The sequence below is a fragment of the Brachionichthys hirsutus genome, unplaced genomic scaffold (assembly GCF_040956055.1).
Source record: "Brachionichthys hirsutus isolate HB-005 unplaced genomic scaffold, CSIRO-AGI_Bhir_v1 contig_769, whole genome shotgun sequence".
NCBI classification, from domain to species: domain Eukaryota; kingdom Metazoa; phylum Chordata; class Actinopteri; order Lophiiformes; family Brachionichthyidae; genus Brachionichthys; species Brachionichthys hirsutus.
In genome coordinates this window covers 518,130-538,399 of record NW_027180320.1, presented here as the reverse complement: position 1 = coordinate 538,399, position 20,270 = coordinate 518,130, and the positions used below count along the sequence as shown (strand labels likewise).

Sequence of the window (20,270 nt, the reverse complement as noted above, 5' to 3'; positions counted from 1 at the left end):
TTACAGTTAAACACTGTTTCAGCTCCAGAGTTCCTCCTCTTTTCTGCTGCAGGGCAGCAGCTGACTGACTGAACATATTTTGATCTTAAAATATTGTTTTTATTTCTGTGAATATCTGCATATTTTTGCAATCAAACGTAGCTAATACACAATTTTGACCCGTGACAGCAGCCTCACAATAAGTTAAACTATTTCAGGTCTGACAACCTTCATGCACTTTCCTTAGCTATAGGGAGTGCGATTCAAACATCAAACAGCTGGTCATCATGCCCTCGAGGTCATGCAGTTTCTCTTTTATTTTCCTAGGATTTCACACACATTGAGTGACTCTAGTATTAAAGTCTCTCAGTTTATCTGTACTCATTCTATCATTGGGCTGCTGATGGGGTTGCTTTATAACTAATGGCCAATAACTATATTTTTTAGCCTTTACTTGAATCATTGTGTGTGTGTGTGTGTGTGTATTATGTACAAGACTTTCATGAATATTGTTGAAAGGTTCTGTATCGCTTTGTTCCCTCTTTTCTGTGTGCTTTTAGACAAAGTGCCAATTCCATCGTCATCAGACATAAAAAGAAAGCTGCTTCAGACACTCTGAAGACACTCCTGTCTCTTTTGTCTATAAAAACAGACACTTTGCATTATATCTGTTTTAAGAGTTTAAAGGAATTAAAATCAACAAATGATTTATGAAGTATTTTATTTGTATGTAATTTAAAAAACATACATTAGATTTGAAGAATCGCATTAGTAAAATGTTTTATGTATATTCAAAGTGAATAAAGTAGTTTTATTTTAGAGATGGATGCCGTTGATGAGAAAAAGCACATAAAACATCTGCAGATTGAAGAAACCATCTTAAAACACACGAAAGAGAAATTCACAGATTTATTTTGAGGTGAATTTTAGAGAACTACTTCTTAAAACAAATATCGACTTGTATCAGTGGGCGTAGAGACTTCCTGCCGCTGGCTGCTCAGAACTTCCGTATGACGATTGGCTCCCTGTGCTGGGCGCAGACGACCTCATCGGTGTAGAGCGAGTCATCCTTGATCGCTATGCTCTTCTGCAGCGCCAGCTCACAACGAAGCAGAGCCCTGCGCTCTTCGTCAGACTGAGCTACCGCCTTACGCATCCTGCAAGTACAGACGAAGAAATGTCACGCGATGCTGGACAGCCAGACAACAAACCTGTGATAGAAAGTACAAAACCGATTGACTTCCTGCGAGTCATTAACATCTGCTAGCATTTGAAAGTACTTATCCCTCACATCTGAAATGGGCGTGTCCTTGGCCTTACTTGCTGATGCTAGCTGTGAGCTGCTGGACCTCGGCGAGGAGCCTGGACTGCGCCGGATCGTGGCATTGCTCTTTGGGAGGCCTCTGCTGACGTAAGGCCAACCGAGCCTGGGCCAAACTCAGAACATGTTCGGTCTCTGTCACGGCCACCATGAGATCCTCTCTGGTCTTGTGCTGGCTGGCAAGCTCAGACCGAAACTAGAGCGGATGGAGATCAGCCGCGAACATTAAATCAGAGGTAAACATATGTGAAGTAGCAGAAGAGTGAGTCTCCTCCTCAAACACATCTTCTCTCTCACACGTATTAATAGCATCGAGTTCCCGCCACCTGATTTTGCTCTACCTTGGCCAGCTGATCCTCCATCTGGCTCTTGGCAGACTTGATCCGCTGGATGTTGAGCTGAAGGGCTGCTGATGTAACCTGGTTCCGCTTGTGAATATCAGCAGCTGTCTGTTCCAGGAGAGACTCCACTAAGGCCCGGAGCGACATGGAGTTGGCCTTCTGCTGCTCCGCTTTGCCTATGTTCATATCCGAGATGTTCTCCCACTGCTTTGGAGTCACTGGCAGGCTAAGAAAGACAATATGGGAATAACAAAATGTGAGTTTCTTTTTTCTTTTCTTTTTTTCCAGATATCTCACTGTAAATTTTAATCTCTGAAGGGCTTAAAAATGTTTTTTCATAGACTTAGATCTAATATTCCAATCTTCGTGGAGCAAAGAAAAATGAGAGTCGAATCACCTCGGTGTTGCAGTTTTGCCATTTTTGGATGTATTTAGGTTGTTGATGGAATGAGTGGCTGTTAGGGTACAGGAGGTGTCGATGCACTGAGCCTCACATTTCTCCTTTAGATCTTCCTCGAGCAGATACTTGGCGCTTCTGTTCAATCTGAAGAACAAAACAGCAGGTTGCATCTCGGTTTTACTGACAACTATATGCATCGATTGCTTTTTCTTTTCCGGTTTCAAGATCACAAAAGTTTTGAATCAAAAATCCACCATTATCCTCCTGACCGTATCTGCTCCGTGATTTGCTCGTCGACACGCTGCAGTACGGAAGCCGCTGCCTCGATAGCCTCATTCTCCTTGAGCAACTCTCTTTGCACTTCATCATACAGCTTATCCGAAGATGAAGGGGAACGTTTCATCCTGCACACCGCAGAAAGAAAGAGCATGACTCCTGCTACATCTGGCAAAGACATATTTTAATTGAAGCCTATCCTGTCCTCGTTTTTTGGGTCATTTTGGATGGTTTCTTAATTAAAAGTCTCTTCTCCGTCATTTTCCAAGCTAACCTTTCCTCCAGGCAGAGAACGGTGGCTTTCAGAGGATCCTTGCAGGCATCCAGTGATTTCATTACTCTGCTCTGCAAGACAATGAGGTCATCAGTCTCCAGAGTCGTCTCCTCCAACTTCAGTTCCAACTCCCTTTTCAGAAAATGGACATCTTGAAGCCGGCGATCTGAACAAACAAACGTTAATTACAGTGCAAACAGCTTTTCAAACATTATCTTCTTTGCTAAGTGCATGTTCTTCCTCACCTAGCTGCTTGTTGGCATCCTTTTGTATGTATTTACATGCTTCATCCGTTTCTGAGATCAGCCTGGAACATTTTGCCCTGAAGCGCTCGGAATAGTTACGCACAATCTCTAAATTGTCCAGATTGATTCTACCACCCTGTTGGGGAATGCAACCTTGAGCAGCCATCCTTCTCCGCTGGAGGTCTGTTGTTGCTGATGGGACAGGTAGGAAGAAGATTAAAAAATTAAAAAGATCTAAAAAAATAGACAGAGGACATCAGGTATAGAGGAAATAGAAACATTGAAACATAATTTCTGTTAGAAATAGACAGATCTGGTGTTGATTTATTGCTGAAAAGATGAAGACTTCAGAAACGGTGTGTTCAGTATGGACTACCCGGGCGATGCCGTTTTGAGGTATGCTAATTTATGGCTAGCTGTCATAAAAGTATTGTATTTTCCAGAGAAAAATTAAATGATTGTATCTAATCTGTGACGTCATATGAGTGACACCAAAGTCAATACTTTAGCTCGCAGTCGATTCATACTTATTTACATTTAAAACGTTACTACCGTAGTAAAACTTTGACTATTAGGAGCGTCCCCCTTCGAAAACATAATCTAGGAGTACAGTACTACGAATCTCCGATACAGTATGTATTTAAAGCTAACGTGGTAATCCCGTAAAATGTTACGCTAGTGATAATAACCGTGAATAACACCAGCGCCGGAAGTAACGTAGTTACTCGTTACACATGTCGTCTCTGAACTCATATTGTGTCTAATGACGTGTTTACGGCGTTAGAACTTCACCCGCAAGGGAACGAGCATTGTCTTCGGCCATACCTCACTGGAGTCGTGCGAAGCGAACTCTTTCCTTTTGATTAATGACGTTACAAAACAAATGGTTACTGTGGCAACGGATGACATGACGAACGCGGATGGATACTTCACTTGTTGTGGTGCTGCTGCGGCGCTGTCGGAAGTTGTGGTGAGGCTCAAGGGTGGACTTCCGCCGGCCGGCCGGACATATGACACCAGGAACTGTTTCTCTATTTAATATTGTAAATACGTAGTATAATATATATTATAGATATTATAACATCATAATTGTTCCGTTTTGAGGTTCACTGACTGTCCTCTGAGTCTATACTAGTAGTGGCGACATTTCACGGATCGTTTTATTTCTTCTAATTATTGACTGATGCACATCAACACTGTATTTTAATTTTAGAATGCCATCAGATGTACGTATGTACACCAGATAATTACAACATGAAACTTTATAAATACACTTGGGAATTCTCACTATTGATGTAGTTTGTAAATTAATTCATGAAGATAAAATCTGTCTGAATGTTCTTTCTGGATTTTAAGGTCTCCAACATAAATGTGAATTTTTCACCGGAAATGGTTATAAATCGAGCCTCTACTCAACACGTCACCTTAGTTAATTAAAGTACCGCTGAATCGCTAATGATCCCCTCTACTGATGACGTCACGTTTGTCAATCTCAAACCCGCACGGAGTGCGGCGACTCCCCGCCGGGTGCAGTGGCGTGTGCCTGTAATCCAAGACACTGGGAGGCTGAGGCTGGCGGGTCGCTTGAGCTCGGGAGTTCCGAGCTGCAGCGGACTATGTCGAACGGGCGTCCGCGCTAAGTTCGGTATCGATATGGTGTTCCTGGGGGAGCCCGGGGTCACCAGGTCGTCTAAGGCGGGGTGCACCGGCCCAGGCCGGGGACGGAGCAGGTCAAAGCCCCCGTGCCGCTCAGTAGTGGGATCGCGCCCGTGAGTAGACGCTGCGGTCCGGCCTGGGCGACACAGCGGTACCCGGTCTTTTTACACTTGTTAACAAGAAGCTGACACAACACGCACACACATTTACGTACTTTTGTGTTTTTCAATGACTAGTTTAATGTTACGGGGAGCACAAAGGGACAAGCACAATGACGAAGGGTTACCAGCATTTATTACAAAATGACAGATGGGAAGTCACTCTTCACCTTATCCCGTATTGCCTGCCAGTCCCCAGTCCACCCCGAATAGCACCGCACTACAAGGCGGAAGAAACCCGCAACGTCAACACTCCAACTCACTGCAAACTTAAAAGCAACACACCACAAACCCATGCACTAATAAAACCACACGTAAAAATAGGATCGGGTGTGGTGGGTATTGGAGTGCTAACGGGATACAAGGGAGGGAAGTGACAAAACAAAAGAAAAGAATGAAACAAAAGAATAAACAAACAAAAATAAAAATAGGTAAGAGAGTTAGTCCGCTCGTACAAGCTTACACAATAAACAAAACACAGATGTACGACACTGAGCGGACTAACTCAAAACAAAACTCGAACTAAACTTAATACAAAAAGACAGCAGGCAGCGGCGACATGAACACTGAAACAACCAAAACAAATACAACATTATTATTTGTTAAAACACATTTAATAAGATATGCCTAAAACTTTAAAAGACCGCATACCTGAGGCGTCGTTCTCCCACGCCCAGTCATTCAACCCTTACGAATCCGAGCTCAAATCACTCCGGTCTTCAACAGACCCTATCAAATAAAACACACTTAAAACCTAAAACATGATATATAAAATCAACATATTAAAATATTCACCGAAGTAAAACACATTTAAAACCTAAAACATGATATATAAAATCAACATATTAAAATATTCACCGGCTTAGCTCATCAAATGCTTCGACCATGCATGTGGGCCCAGCAAACAATCTGGTCACCCGACAGGAAATTGGCATCACCTTGGCCAATAGCCGCTCCCTTTTTAAGGAGAAGCGCCCCAGGAGAGGGCGACACCCTGTGGTGGCCTCCAGCACATTCACCCTGTGGTGTCCCCTGCTACATTCCTCCCCCTCAGCGTGCATCGGCGACCCGACGATGTACTCAATCAGCAAGTTATTCAAGGCTTGACCTGCACCGACTGAGGCAGTCGATGCGGATTTGAATGCTGCCCAGCCGTTCTCCTCTCCGACCTCCTAGGCCCAGAAACTAAAGATGTGTCAGTTTCTCCCATGGGTTCTTGGTCTGAAAGAACCTGATCCGACACATTTCCAGCATTACAGTTTCCGCTCTCTGATCCAGGGAGGGATTTGAGTTCATCCTGATCTATGACAACATTGGTTGGGTCACCATCAAAGGGAGGATTCTCGTCAGAGGGAGGATTCTCTATCCCCCCGGCTCCAGTCTCCTCCGCCCCTCTACTTTCAGGCACACTCCTCATCTCAGCCCTATGTATCTGTCGCAGAGGACCGTCCTGACCTGCAGGTGCTATAGAATACACTACTCCTCGAGCCGGAGGTGGATGGACTATTTGATATGGAGCTGGGTCCCAAAAGTCCTGAATCTTATTCCGACCCCTAACAGCATGATTTCGTGTGTATACTAGATCTCCCTGCTCAAAATCCGGTGCCACAGGTACATCCTGCTTCCTTGAGTCCCTCTGAGCCACTTTATCATCCACCCTTCGTTGTACCATCTCATAGGCTGCCGCTAGAGATTTTTGGTGTTCTTCTACCCACTCTTCCATAGGAAGGTCCTCCTCCTGGTTGTTTCCAACAAGAGAGTCAATGGGCAGCTGTGGCTCCCGCCCAAACATTAAAAAATATGGTGTCCTGCCAGTAGTTTGGTGTACAGCGGTGTTGTACGCAAATGTCACTTGTGCAAGATGGCGAGGCCACCTGCGTTTCTGTTCCGGTGGCAGGGTACGCAATAAATCATGCAAAGTGCGATTGAAGCGCTCACACTGGCCATTCCCCTGGGGGTGGTATGGTGTAGTGCGGCTTTTCTCGATTTTATATAACCTGCAGAGCTGCTGAACCAAACTACTCTCAAAATTCCTTCCTTGGTCCGAATGAATGCGACCCGGGACACCAAAAACCTGAAACCAATTTTTTACTAATACCTCTGCAACTGTACTAGCCCGCTGGTCTTTAGTAGGGACAGTTTGCGTGTACTTAGAGAAAACGTCCGTCATTACAAGGACATTTTCCCTGCCGTCAGTGGAGAGCTCTAAAACTGTAAAATCTATTGCCAGAATCTCATGAGGCCGTGACGCCTTGACTGTGCCCATGTACGTTTTGACTTTTGGCTGCACAGCTTTCGACAACACGCACCTTTCACAGGTTTTACACCACCTCTCTATATCAGAGTACATATTTGGCCAGTAGTGACGAGCACGCACCAACTGAAAAGTCCTTTCTATGCCTTGATGACCTTGCCCATCGTGAAGGGAGCGAAGAATGTTTTCTTGCAAACACTGGGGCAATACAAGTTGCTCAAGCTCAGCCTGTCCATCCGGGGTGCAAACACGGCGATAGAGCACCGACTCTCTCTCTCTAAGACGACCCCACTGCCTTATCAACTCCCTGGTGCCCTTGGTAAACTTATTACGCTCCCTAGCATCAGGCATCCCACCTCTCTCCCAACACTCCAAAAAAGGGCCAATATTAGGATCCTGATGTTGGAGTGTGACAAGATCAGACCTTAATAACCCAGGCAGTGTACTGATCTCTTCCTGCAGCCCCAGGACCCCTTCAACAACATCAGAGCTAGTCTCAGACTCCCCTAAAATGGCATGTTGGCGGGACAACGCATCCGCATTAGTATTTTGTGAGCCGGGACGGTATTTCAGTGTGAGGTCAAAGACTGCCAACTCGGAGGCCCATCTCTGCTCCGTCGCCCCAAGCTTTGCTGTGGCCAAATGACTTAGTGGATTATTATCCGTGAAAACTGTACATTTATTTCCCAGCAGGTAATCCCTGAATTTTTCCGTTACAGCCCACTTCAGCGCCACCAACTCCAACTTCATGGAACTGTAATTTTTCATGTTCCGCTCCGTGGGCTTTAGGCTACGGCTCGCAAAAGCTATAGGACGACGCTTACCCTCATGCTCCTGGGAGAGAACAGCTCCTAACCCTCCGTGGCTGGCATCTACTTCCAACACAAAAGGTTTCTGGAAGTCTGCATAAGCAAGAACAGGTGTAGTGATTAATGCATTCTTAAGAGTCTGAAAACTCTGCTCACATTCTGCATCCCAAACTTCGCTCAAAGGTTTTTTTGGCGTTTTTCCTTTCCTGCCAGGAGGGAGGAGCCTAGCCACTAATCGATTTAAGGGGGAAGCCATGTTAGAAAATCCTCCCATAAATCTCCTATAGTAGCTGGCAAATCCCAAAAATGAGCGAAGCTCGGCCAGGTTAACAGGACGCTTCCAGTCACGCACCACAGCTACCTTCTCCGGATCAGTAGAAACCCCCTCAGCTGACACCACATGGCCCAGGTACTTTACACGTTTTTGGAAAAAGTGGCACTTTGAAAGCTTCACCTTCAACCCTTGTGTTTTGAGTCGAGAAAAAACCTGGTCTAATCGTTGCAGATGTTGCTCTACAGATGATGAAAAAACAATAACATCGTCCAGGTATAACAACAGAGACTGATGACGGCAGTCTCCAAACAGGCGCTCCATGAGACGCTGAAATGTACTTGGCGCATTACATAATCCAAATGGCATACGATTAAACTCAAACAATCCGAAAGGTGTACAGAATGCAGTTTTTGCCTTATCTTTCTCCGCCATCTCAACTTGACTGTACCCACTTGCCAAGTCCAGGGTTGTAAACCACTGGGCCCCGCCCAAAGCATCAAGGGATTCATCAATTCTAGGTAAGGGAAATGCATCCTTCCTAGTTCTGGCATTCAATTGCCTGTAATCGACACACATCCGTAAGGAGCCATCTTTCTTCTGTACCAACACAATTGGTGATGCATACGGACTACTACTTTCTCTAATAATGTGGCTCTGTAAAAGTTGTTGAACGTGGGAACGTGCCAAATCATATTGGGAAGGGGGAATGCGTCTATAGGGCTGCCGTACTGGTGTTTCATCCAATAGTGGGATTTCATGTTTTATTAAGTTGGTACTGCCCACATCTAGGTCATTCCTTGCAAACACTTGGTTGTACTTTAATAACAAATCGCTGGCTTGCTTTTTTGCCTTCCCTTGCAGATTTTCAAACTCTGGCCAATCCAATACAGTGTCGTCGACAGTACTCTCCTGACTGGACACATATGCCATGCAACTCTGAGAGTCAATGGAAACCTGTATATGCGGGTCGGCCGATACAACAGTGGCTGTTTGAACCGTAGCAACAACTCTTCGAGGTGTCAACCATACGTCTGTTTTACCCACATTAGTAATGGGGACAAATGCCTTGCCCTTTTCTGCCTTTACTAAAGAGGGAGAAACCAATAGCCCCTCAGGTAAACTGCCCTCTCCAGGACCAAGAGGCTCTACGAACAGGTCTATGGGTTGGTGTAGAGGCATCTGTGGACATGTTACCGGGACATAACAGAGGCTACCTGCAGGGACGCAGAATGGTTTCTTACCCTGCACTCTGATGGAATAAGGGTCCGGAGAGTTGGCCATGACCTCCATCATCTCGCAGTATCTGAGGGCCAGCCTCCATCCACGAGGGGCTGCTGTGAGCACTGGCGCCTCCCACAGGTCGGGACCATATCTTTTACACAGCTCAACATAAAGAGAGTTCAAGACATTCATTCCCACCACCCCAGGAACATGCGTCTTTTTCTCTTTCATGTAATGGTCACTCGGATCTTCAACAATCAGTACTCCCAACCGTGGAAGCGTCACACCCAGCACAGTAATATCGAACTCGATATAACCAAGGCACGGGATTCTCAACCCATTTGCAGCCCTCAGACCCAACCAGCCACAGTCTTTGAGTTCTTTATCTGACAAATGAGAAAATCTTTGCTTGAAAGAACTTTCAGTTAGAGTTGTTACCATGGATCCACTATCCAACAAAGAATTTACATTGATCCCACCAAAATCCACCTCCCCCTCCAAGCACTCACCAACCAAAGTAGATACATTTGGACATTTGGACTTGGACTTTGGACTTATACACTCACTAGAGCCCTGCAAAGCCCCCACCAATGTCTGGCTCTGAACACTGGCGGGTTCTAGTTTCCCGATGACTTTGGGAACTGGGTTCCATCTTTAGGATGGATTGTAACCGCAGGACAATTACGTGCAATATGCCCAACTTCGTTGCATCTAAAACAAATTGGTCTTCCATCTGCGGCTTTTGAGGGTCGAAAGTTACGTACTCTTGGGGGAGGTGCACTACTTGGGACCAAGGCCTTCATGACCAATTCCAACTGCGTCTGCTGTGCCTTTAACAACGACACCAGCTCACCAAACTCTGAAGGACGAGACACAGCACTTTCGCAGGAGACAGACATTTCATTTAAGACTGAAGCATTATTGCATTTGGATTTGGGGGACTGATTTTCCTGTTGTGCCATCCATCTTGTGGCTTCACCTCTAACATCTCGTATAGTCCAGTGGGGGTTAGAATTCACTAAATCTCCCAGTCTCATTCTGAGTGCCTGGTCTCTCACCCCATCACAAAACTGGTCACGTAAATCTTTAATTGCAACGTGCACATCAGCTTTGGAAACCTGATCCAGTAAGTCCATTAAAGCATGTGAATAATCAAGGAAAGACTCTCCCTCTAGCTGTTTACGGTTGTAAAATTTACGTTGTAATGTAATACGGGAGTGCATGCAACCATACACTGCCTTAAGAACATCAAAAATGAATTCGACATTCTCTCTTTGAACAGCTGGCAAGAACTTTATCTCTGTACGGGCAGCGCCCTCTAGGTGGTCAAAAACTATTTGGGCACGTTCTTTTTCAGTGCGCCCTCTCGTTTGCACAAAGTCTCTCACTTTCTCAATCCACTCGTCCAGTGTTAGCGCATCGGAACCATCCACTTTACCCGAGAACCGAGGCATTCTTCTGTCCTGCTGCACGTAAATAACAGAGTCTGTGTGTCTCACATTTCGTGCATCTCCACCCATTGCTCCAGATGAGGTGGAGGGCATTTCTGGATGCGTGGCAGCTTGTGCAGTTCTTAACGTGGCGAGTTCATTCTCCAAGTCCTTGATTCGCTGAGACATGGCCTGTCTGTCCGGCTCCTCCCGAGCCACGCCGCTGTCACTTCCTGAATCCATGCCAACGTCACAGCGCGCGAGGAATCACTGCGCTGCTGCCGCTCCTGCTGTCTTACCAAACAAAAAAAAAAAAAAATAGGTAAGAGAGTTAGTCCGCTCGTACAAGCTTACACAATAAACAAAACACAGATGTACGACACTGAGCGGACTAACTCAAAACAAAACTCGAACTAAACTTAATACAAAAAGACAGCAGGCAGCGGCGACATGAACACTGAAACAACCAAAACAAATACAACATTATTATTTGTTAAAACACATTTAATAAGATATGCCTAAAACTTTAAAAGACCGCATACCTGAGGCGTCGTTCTCCCACGCCCAGTCATTCAACCCTTACGAATCCGAGCTCAAATCACTCCGGTCTTCAACAGACCCTATCAAATAAAACACACTTAAAACCTAAAACATGATATATAAAATCAACATATTAAAATATTCACCGAAGTAAAACACATTTAAAACCTAAAACATGATATATAAAATCAACATATTAAAATATTCACCGGCTTAGCTCATCAAATGCTTCGACCATGCATGTGGGCCCAGCAAACAATCTGGTCACCCGACAGGAAATTGGCATCACCTTGGCCAATAGCCGCTCCCTTTTTAAGGAGAAGCGCCCCAGGAGAGGGCGACACCCTGTGGTGGCCTCCAGCACATTCACCCTGTGGTGTCCCCTGCTACATTAATTTTACAACTTCCACCTATAAGCCTGTACAAACCATTCAAATGTATGGCATACAGCGCCTCCACCTGGTTTATCTCTGGTTTGGCCAGATACTTAAAAAAAAAAAAAAAAATTAACACATAAACAAAACATTTTAAGATTATGCTGATTATGTTAAACTAAAAGGCTCGTTTTTGTAATTTGACTTCCGCTTCAAAAAATATATAGAAAAGTTTAAAAGAAAATAGTTTATGAAAAAAATTAAATGCATTGCGTTTCCGTAGCCCAGAACGAAAAATTATAAAATGGATTTAATTTTCTTTTTCTATTTTGAATGAGAACAAATAAAACTAATAGAAAACAGCAATAATAATAAAAAATCGTTTCCATGGACCGGATGCGATTGTAACTACAAAACAAGAGCGCATGACTCTCATTAATCTTTTTTTAAATAAAAGCATTTTAAGACGACGTTATTGTTAAACATAATTTGAACGTGTTTTCTATGTAAGATACAAACAAATATTAATCTCACTTGTATTTCGTGGCTAAATGCTACAAATTAAGGCGATTTACAAATTCCGTCTTTACTCTGAAAAGTCAACTAAAAACATCCTGTCTTTTCAAACGACAACTTTATTAACAAAAAACAAATGTACCTGTAGGCTGGCTATTATAGTACCAACGTCACTTCCTTTCTCCGCCGAAGCAGAAGAAGACGACGAAATTATCGCTTCCGTTGTGTGGCTCTTCTGGAATAATCATTTCTACCGCAGATAAGCTGTTTAAATAAAGAAGAAATACAATGACTCGCCATGGGAAGAACTGTACGGCCGGAGCTGTCTACACATACCACGAAAAAAAGAAGGATACAGCCGCATCTGGTTACGGAACGCAGAGCATCCGGCTAGGCAAAGACGCCATTAAAGACTTTGACTGTTGCTGTCTGTCCCTGCAGCCCTGTCGGGATCCCGTGGTGACTCCAGATGGCTACCTGTATGAAAAACAGGCTATTCTTGAATACATTCTGCACCAGAAGAAAGCAATTGCTCAGAAAATGAAGGCGTATGAGAAACAGAAGCAAGCCCAGAAGAGCAACAACCGACTCGAGTCCAAGTCAGAGGAAAGAGAGAGGGTGGAGAAGTTCAAGAAGAGGGAGAACAGCATTGTGTCCAAACCCATTAACCCATTTATATCTGGGACGAGCACGGTGAGCGAGAAGGGCAGGGCAGACGGCACCTCGGCTGAGTCCTCCTCTGACTCGCACGCCGGTTCCAGCAAGAGCCTGCCCAGTTTCTGGATCCCTTCCCTGACACCAGAGTCCAAGCCCACTTTAATAAAGAAACCAAGTAAGGCTGTATTGTGTCCAATGTCCGGACGAGCCATTAAGATGAATGAACTCATCACAGTGTGCTTTACCCCACTGGACTCCAGTTTGGACAGAGTGGCCTTACTTACCCGCCAAGACAGGTATGTCTGCGCGGTAACAAGAGACGTTCTGGGCAACAGTGTTCCCTGTGCTGTTCTCAGACCCTCGGGCGCCGTGGTAACACAAGAGTGTGTGGAGAAGTTGATCAAGAAGGACATGGTTGATCCCTTGAATGGGGAGAAACTCCACGACAAAGACATCATACTGATGCAGAGGGGCGGAACTGGATTTGCTGCTTCTGGAGTTGACCTGCATGCCAAGGAAGCTCGTCCAGTGATGCAGGTGTGAGACAAAGAAGGACCTGCTTCGCCATCCAAACCTAGTTCTGTATCGTAGCAACAGGTGATATATTTTTCATAGTTACCCCACAGCTGTTCATGCAACTATCTTTTATTTTCATAGTCTGTTTGCTAGCTTGTTTCCTGAACCCATATATAATGGAACTGTGATGTAATTGATGTTTTTTCTTTTATTAAAGTCTTTTTTTCCCCAAGTTATTCTTATGAAATAAAATACCCTCCTGAATGAAAATAGAGTTCCTGACTTTGTATTTGCAGATGAACAAATTGCATTGCTTTCTGGAATACACACATTTGTTTAAAAAAAGAAAAAAAATGTCCCTACCGGACTGAATAACATGTAATGTTAAAATGTAATGAAATATCCTTCACTGATTTTGAGATTATTACAGCATAAGACTTCCTAATTGATAAAACTATGATATTAAGTCCTGAACTGTAACTGCTAAATACGCAGAAGCACAAATATCCCTAAAGCCTCTGTGTGGGCTTGCATGAAATTCTGTTCAGACAGCTGCATGATTATGGTGCAAAAAACAGTACGATGAAAACAGTCAGAGGGCGGCACGGTGGCGCAGTGGCCTCACAGCGAGATGGTCGCAGGTTCGTCTCCGACTTGTGGCCATTCTGTGAGGAGTTTGCATGTTCTCCCCGTGTCTGCGTGGGTTCTCTCCGGGTTCTCCGGCTTCCTCCCGCCACCAAAAAACATGCAGCCTAGGCTGGTTGGTGACACTAAATTGCCCGTAGGTGTGAGTGCGTGTGTGGCTGATTGTCTGTCTCTGTGTTGCCCTGCGAAGAACTGGCAGCTTGTCCAGGGTGTACCCCGCCTCTCGCCCATTGACTGCTGGGATTGGCTCCAGCTTGGCCCGTGACCCGATGACGGAATAAGCAGTTGGAAAATGAATGAATGAAAACAGTCATACAAAATGTATCTTTTCAATTTTTATTTGCACCCAAGAAAAATAAAGTTACAAAAATACAATAAAATCACATTACAACGTGTTTATATTCCCACATCGCTGACTGACCCATATGTGTTCTGAAGATAATCTATTACGCCAGAGGTACTGGACAGAGAATTGAAGACTTTTCTCTCAGGTTGGGAGCTAACCCTCTCCAGCATGTAGATGAGATGGTGGTGGAAGCAGGTAAATGGAGTGCCCTGCTCTATAGCGATGTCCACCCAGTCCCACATACACTCCAAAGGAGTGTCCTCATAGCCGCTGAACATAGCAGGATTAGAAAGCAACCCCCGTGCGGCCATCACACCTAAAACGCAAACAAACGAGAGACGTGAGCAATGCGTCTATCAATAGGTGACAAGTGTTCAAAGATAAACAAACCTACCGTCAACACCAGTGAGCTGGTGAGTAGACTCAACATCACGGAGGAATTTGATGTCCCCATTGGCAATGACGGGAACAGATAGGCTGTCTTTGATCGTCTTAATGGCATCGTAATGGACCGGCTGGTGGCGTTCGTCTGACGTACGGCCGTGGACTGTTATCCACGACACGCCGGCTGATTCGGCTTTCTGGCACAAATCCACTGTCCGCCTCAGGTCTTTGTGAATTCTGTGCAATAACAGGATCCATGCCATCATTATTTGAACACATTTAATTTAAATGTTCACATTACTTTTGAAAGGTTCGTTATAACATATTTGCAAATTGAATAGCACATTTTACTGTCATAAAATTATCCCCTCAGCGTTCGCTGGTGGACAAGCCATAATAATATAGTGCTTTGTATCACTGTTTCTCAAATAATCAAAATAATATACGATTACTTCTCCTTCAACACGTATACAAATGCTAATAACAATATCGTAACACATTTCCAATAAGTTATTAACAGCTGACAAGTCTTCAACATTGTCAGAGGCCTTTACCTTATTTTGATGGAAGCTGTATAGTTTGGGTTGTCCACCTGGTTCCGGACACGTCTGACCATTTCTTGTACAAGCTCAGGCTTGTTGATGAGGCATGCACCATACCCATCTGACATAGCCCATCTGACAACAAAAGCAAATCAAACACTTTAGGTAACATCAGAAAAAAGGCCCATATTCCTAGCAGCCACACATTAATACATGATGCAGCTTTAGGAGCAGCAACAAAATAACAGATGGATGTACAGACAGACACGTTGATCCCTCTATGCTCCACGCTGTACGGGACATTTACAAGTATGTCCGTGGCACACAGGCATCAATTGCTTTTCATTATGTAAGGCCTCAAACTTTATTATAAAACTGATGTAAAAAAAAAAAAGAAGCACATGCTTTTCTAATATAATTGAATAAATCTAACTTTTAAGTGTGATCCTACAACCAAGGCATCGAATTAAAGTAATTAATAGTGCCTGGAGGCCAAAACATATCAAGAACTACGCTCAGTACTTTGTACCTTTGGGGACATCCACAGTTGAGGTCGACGCCATCTGAAAAAGGTGCAACCGCGCAGGCTGCATCAGCCAGAGTCTGAGCATCGTGAGCAGCAAACTGAACGATGAGAGGACGGTCATCTGAGAAGGAAATCAAAGACAATCTAAACCAGGGGGAGGGGGCGGCTCACGATCAATAAGAAATGAATAACGTGGTTACGTGGTCATGCAAACATGCTGTGCATACAGTTATAATTGCAATGCAGTGACTCACGCTCATTGGTGGTGAATTCACTGTCTCTGGCTTTGACAGATCGCAGGAAGTCAGAGGCGACTATCATCGGGGTGAAGCAAACATCACAGTTGTATTTCCTGACCAAGGACCTGAAGGCAAGTCTATAGTGCAACAAACACAGAGGAAATGCTACGTGGAGCTAAAGCACATCTCGTATTATTGCTCCATACTTTAACGCCTAAATGACTGGTGTTATACACATTGCAGAAAGTAAATATTCTCCGCTTACTTTGAATACCGAACCATCGGAGCACATACTTTCAGAACCCTTCCCTTTTCAAACATGTCCACGATGTTGGTAACACCGTTGATTGTCTTCATTCTTCACAACACCGGTAGCCAGCTAGCATAACAAGCTAACAGCTTGGTCTATGGACGGCATGTTTCGCCTGAAATCCATTTATTTTTTTTCCCAGATGAGATTATACGGAATAAAACCCGCGGCAGCCCACACTGCTCATTTAAATACACTGATATTAAAACAGATTAAATAAAGAGTAACATTTTACAACGACGCTTCCGCTTACAATGAAGGAAACGGAAGTGGGCGTGTGTTTTGGATCTTCCGAAATAACACGTCATTCTACGTAATGTGTGAATAATTAATTTTATGTACATTTGTATTTATCATAATACAAAAAATGCCAATCAAATTAGTTTAGCTCGAATATGACAGTATTTGTTTTCTTGTACATATTTATTTAATATATTTTTTTTTCCACAGTCTTCTTCTCGGCAACGCCAATTTGTGAGATGGTGCATTCAATTAAATCGGGAAAACGTACACTCCGTGGGCAGTATGGTGGCACAGTAGATAGCGCCGTTGCCACAGCAAGAAGGTCGCAGGTTCAAATCCGGGTTGCGGCCTTTCTGTGAGGAGTTTGCATGTTCTCTGCAGGTTCCCCGGCTTCCTCCCACCACCAAAAACATGCAACTCAGCTCGTTATTGCAAAAGAGAATTAAATCTCCATTAACTTACCTGGTTAAATATATATACTGTATATAAAAAAATAAGATGTAGAGCATGAATAGTTGGATGGACAATACGCACCTTTACCTGTTATATAATTGTGTCAGTTATTTCTCAAATCGTACTGATAATGCTTATTCCTATATATTTTGTATACATTTTATCTACTGTTTATATGTTTATATAAATTCCATCATGAAAAATACAATTAGACAGTGTTGTTCTTATTAAATGTTCACACCCGTTTTAAAAAATGAGCATAATCGGTGCAGCAGTGTATGACTGTAAATCCAGGTCAATTGCAAGATATTTGATACTGAACTGAAGCAATGCGCTCTACTGCTGCAGAATCTGTCACCACATCTTAAAGCCAATAAGCAATGTTAGAGTTTCCTCATTTTTTAAAGTCTCCGTTTTGTTGATAGGAAGGCTTTTAAAAAACAAATTAAAGATCTGATATTTTATGCTGAAAATGTTACTCGAGATGACAATTAGATTGTTCCTAAGGAACTTCACTCTACGCCCACAAGAGGGCGTTGAAGGAGTACAATTCAGGTATTAAAAAGTGACAATTCAGCCTTTACACTTGGTTTTACAAAACTTTATCCTCAGTAGGTCATCAGCTTTCATCTTGTGGCTTTTCTGCGCAGATGAACCGGCTTGCCCTGGCAAAAAGGAGAAAACATAGTTTTATAGCGATCCCTATTAAGGATCAAACATGGCAACCCTCGGGTCTATTTTTTTGTTGCATTTATCTTTTTAAATATTGGCCAAATAAACACATAAATAATGAAAACAACAGGTACTGCAATATAAAATATACCCTTGTTAAACTTTATTTAGAACTGGCACTGAAAAGGTTTAAAATAAAAGCATTAATAGAGACATCACAGCAAGGCAGAAAAAAGAGCAAGATGAAATACTCCTTATTCATGTAACAGTGGAGAAACCTGTCACCCAGCTGATCAACAGAATAAATACGGTTTCACGGCAAGCAAAGACAAAAGGAAGCAATAGCAGTGGAATGCAGCATTTTAATTTCACGAGCAAGCCAGTGAGTAGAATACTAGCCACTTGTCAGCACACGCCATACACTCCTAATCTACCCCCCCTCTACTTTATTCATGCATACGCATGTTCCCTTTATCCAACATTTGTAAAATACATTATGAATTGTAGAGATGGACAGTGACCAGGGAGAACATTGCAGAAGATGATGCTAATTGTGTGCAGAAATGCATATTCATGCACATTACCCTGTGAGGAAACAGAACAAGTGAATTACATAAACCAGTGTCCAGTGTTGATGCGATAGTGATTCGTTAGCCTGCAACCAAACTCCAGCACCTTTCCTCTCCTCTACATTCTAATCACACACACACACGTCTCATTATTCCAGTTTTAAAACCAAAGCTGGCCTTCATTGTTTAATTCTTAATACCAATCACTCTGCATATTTGATAGAGTGATTTGCAGAAGGCCAATAAATCTGCTCATGTGAGAAATACTTCATTCCTAAAAACCAATATAAATTAAATTAAATATCAGCACACCTCCGGGAACCAACAAAGATGATCGTGCTACAGCGAGAGATCTCCGCTGGCTTCGTGGACACAGCTTGAGAAGCAAAGTAAAAAGCTTAAGTGTAAAAAAAGACGTGACAGCAGGTCGATGGCCATCAGCCATGAGAAGCAACAGTACAGCCACTCCGATGTGTCCCCGGCTCCCTGTCTGCCCTCACTGAGGTCGCTCCCGCTGGCCAATCACCTCCAGTTCCACCCTGGAGAGGAACCGCCTGGATAGTCGGTGGCAGTCGTAGCTTAGCTCCGTGCTGTACACCGATCTGGCTTTCTTGGGGTAGACGATGGCGGTGCTCTTGTAGCGCTGAGGCCGAAGACGAGGCAGGAAGTCAAGCTGCGTCTTGTAGTGGCGCCAGGTACTGTGGGGCAGCGCCAGGATAGTCTGCCGGCAGCGTTCAAGGCCGTGGCCCCTCGGCTCCAGGGCCACGCTCTGGATGAAGTGCCGGTCCGAGTTGTAGTGCACGGATGAGGTGTATCTGCAGAGGAGGGAGAACCTGCTGGTTTTAGTTGCTCAACTCTCGCTCATCCATGGAAGACTCGTCCAAATTCACCGTCTCCTCGTTTGCTTATCTTGGTATGCATGCAAACGAGCCCCCAGTGTGCCATTTATCAACGCACAGCCTCTCTCCTCCAGCAGCACGACGCTGCACACAGGGACGATCAGAGCCAACCCACCTTATTTCCGTCGCCGGTAATGGATCGAGAGCGATGCCCTCGCCGAACGACAATGGGTGCAGCCGCTGGAGAGAGTCGGTGGGTAAAACCGGAACCTGCAAGGCAGAGATTCGCACCAACAGTCAACACACAAGGAGCAAAGAGAGCAGATGCTGAAGTGACCCAATTTCTGTCTGGCCTTGTTAGTCCCCCGTTCACCCTCTTTGTGTGTGTGTGTATGTGTGTGCTCTTAACAGAAACTGGCTCACAGGGAGGTTTAAAAACAACAACAACAACACAATCGACCTTTTGAGAGGCAACATCCTGACATCATGCATTTAATCAAATTCTCCGGCCTTCATGATGGGATTCCAAATCCCCAAAAGAAACGGACATCACGAATTCAAGTCATGGAAATGTACCGGCATTTCAGAGCAGAGATAACAGCCGCGTCACCTACCAGGGAGCCCCTTCCCTCGTCTGCGGGCGCGGGGCTCACGCCCGCCGGCTGCAGCCAGGCGCTGGGGCTGGGGCTGGGGGGCAGCCCGGAGTCCGGGCTGTCCAGCCCTCGGTCAGCCCCGCTGCAGCTCATCATGTCGAGCGGCTCGCCTTCACACACGTTGGGCAAATTCCAGCTGCCAACCATTTCAAAACTCGTAGGTTACGATAGAAAAAAAAAAAAAAAAAAAAATAGCTCCAGTTTGCAGTTCCTCTGAGAGCCCTCGGGTTTGGGTTTGACGCGCGGTGCCCCCCCCCCACCCGGTCAGGCTGCAACCAGCTGTCGGTTGGAAATATCAAACGGGGCGACGATTGAACGCGACTCAGACCTGGAAGCCGCGTCACACACAAAAAAGACAACTAACTCGGGTTGACAGTCAGAAACAGCCGAAGCATGACGCGCCGCCCGCGGGATGAACGTCCTGCAGCCGGAGGCCAAGTCTTCCAAGCGCGTCTCCCCTCAGAGGGCTTCTCCAAAACCCGCAAACATGAGGAGAGGAAACGCCTTTTGAAGCATTTACCGGCTCCTGATTGGATGGGGGGGTGTAAGTGGCAACAGGAGACGGGAGCTTACTACGGGAACTTTTCCAGCTCCTCACCCAAACCTGG

At 44.7% G+C, this 20,270-nt stretch overlaps 3 protein-coding genes and 1 pseudogene across 4 annotated transcripts; 1 reads left to right on the top strand and 3 right to left on the bottom strand.

The window, feature by feature from the left end:
* Window positions 1-976: 976 nt before the first annotated feature.
* LOC137912648 (tektin-1-like) lies at window positions 977-5,711 on the bottom strand. Its single transcript, XM_068756784.1, has 9 exons — window positions 5,573-5,711; window positions 4,335-4,628; window positions 2,837-3,070; window positions 2,592-2,757; window positions 2,311-2,445; window positions 2,039-2,185; window positions 1,642-1,867; window positions 1,300-1,496; window positions 977-1,136 (listed from the first exon to the last, which is right to left on the bottom strand). Exons 1-9 carry the CDS (start codon window positions 5,709-5,711, stop codon window positions 977-979), a joined length of 1,698 nt encoding a protein of 565 aa, XP_068612885.1.
* Window positions 5,712-12,263: 6,552 nt separating this feature from the next.
* LOC137912663 (nitric oxide synthase-interacting protein pseudogene) lies at window positions 12,264-13,490 on the top strand (annotated as a pseudogene).
* Window positions 13,491-14,214: 724 nt separating this feature from the next.
* Window positions 14,215-18,083, bottom strand: LOC137912662 (tRNA-dihydrouridine(20a/20b) synthase [NAD(P)+]-like). 2 transcript variants are annotated; one of them, XM_068756803.1, is made up of 7 exons: window positions 18,066-18,083; window positions 16,189-16,253; window positions 15,939-16,060; window positions 15,688-15,805; window positions 15,171-15,293; window positions 14,627-14,853; window positions 14,215-14,548 (listed from the first exon to the last, which is right to left on the bottom strand). In XM_068756803.1, the coding sequence occupies exons 1-7, from the start codon at window positions 18,081-18,083 to the stop codon at window positions 14,283-14,285; spliced, it is 939 nt and encodes a 312-aa protein (XP_068612904.1). In that variant the 3' UTR covers window positions 14,215-14,282. The 2 variants fall into 2 exon arrangements, with proteins under 2 accessions (XP_068612904.1, XP_068612903.1); XM_068756802.1 differs by lacking the exon at window positions 18,066-18,083 and having other exon boundaries at window positions 16,189-16,435.
* A 583-nt stretch (window positions 18,084-18,666) lies between these two features.
* Window positions 18,667-19,809, bottom strand: LOC137912666 (refilin-B-like). Its single transcript, XM_068756807.1, has 3 exons — window positions 19,624-19,809; window positions 19,185-19,279; window positions 18,667-18,985 (listed from the first exon to the last, which is right to left on the bottom strand). Exons 1-3 carry the CDS (start codon window positions 19,807-19,809, stop codon window positions 18,667-18,669), a joined length of 600 nt encoding a protein of 199 aa, XP_068612908.1.
* Between the last annotated feature and the right edge of the window lie 461 nt (window positions 19,810-20,270).

What these genes read in the sequence shown, in the direction of transcription:
- LOC137912666 (XM_068756807.1), bottom strand. Translation starts at nt 19,809, where the DNA reads ATGGTTGGCAGCTGGAATTTGCCCAACGTGTGTGAAGGCGAGCCGCTC. An exon ending in ACGAGGGAAGGGGCTCCCTG is followed by an intron (nt 19,280 to 19,623) that starts GTAGGTGACGCG and finishes TCTGCCTTGCAG; the next exon opens with GTTCCGGTTTTACCCACCGA. An exon ending in TTACCGGCGACGGAAATAAG is followed by an intron (nt 18,986 to 19,184) that starts GTGGGTTGGCTC and finishes CCTCCTCTGCAG; the next exon opens with ATACACCTCATCCGTGCACT.
- LOC137912648 (XM_068756784.1), bottom strand. Translation starts at nt 5,711, where the DNA reads ATGCACGCTGAGGGGGAGGAATGTAGCAGGGGACACCACAGGGTGAAT. An exon ending in CAAGGTGATGCCAATTTCCT is followed by an intron (nt 4,629 to 5,572) that starts GTCGGGTGACCA and finishes TGTGTCGCCCAG; the next exon opens with GCCGGACCGCAGCGTCTACT. An exon ending in GTTCTCTGCCTGGAGGAAAG is followed by an intron (nt 2,446 to 2,591) that starts GTTAGCTTGGAA and finishes TGCGGTGTGCAG; the next exon opens with GATGAAACGTTCCCCTTCAT.
- LOC137912662 (XM_068756802.1), bottom strand. Translation starts at nt 16,280, where the DNA reads ATGAAGACAATCAACGGTGTTACCAACATCGTGGACATGTTTGAAAAG. An exon ending in AACTGTGGATGTCCCCAAAG is followed by an intron (nt 15,294 to 15,687) that starts GTACAAAGTACT and finishes TTTTGTTGTCAG; the next exon opens with ATGGGCTATGTCAGATGGGT. An exon ending in CCAGCTCACTGGTGTTGACG is followed by an intron (nt 14,549 to 14,626) that starts GTAGGTTTGTTT and finishes TTTGCGTTTTAG; the next exon opens with GTGTGATGGCCGCACGGGGG.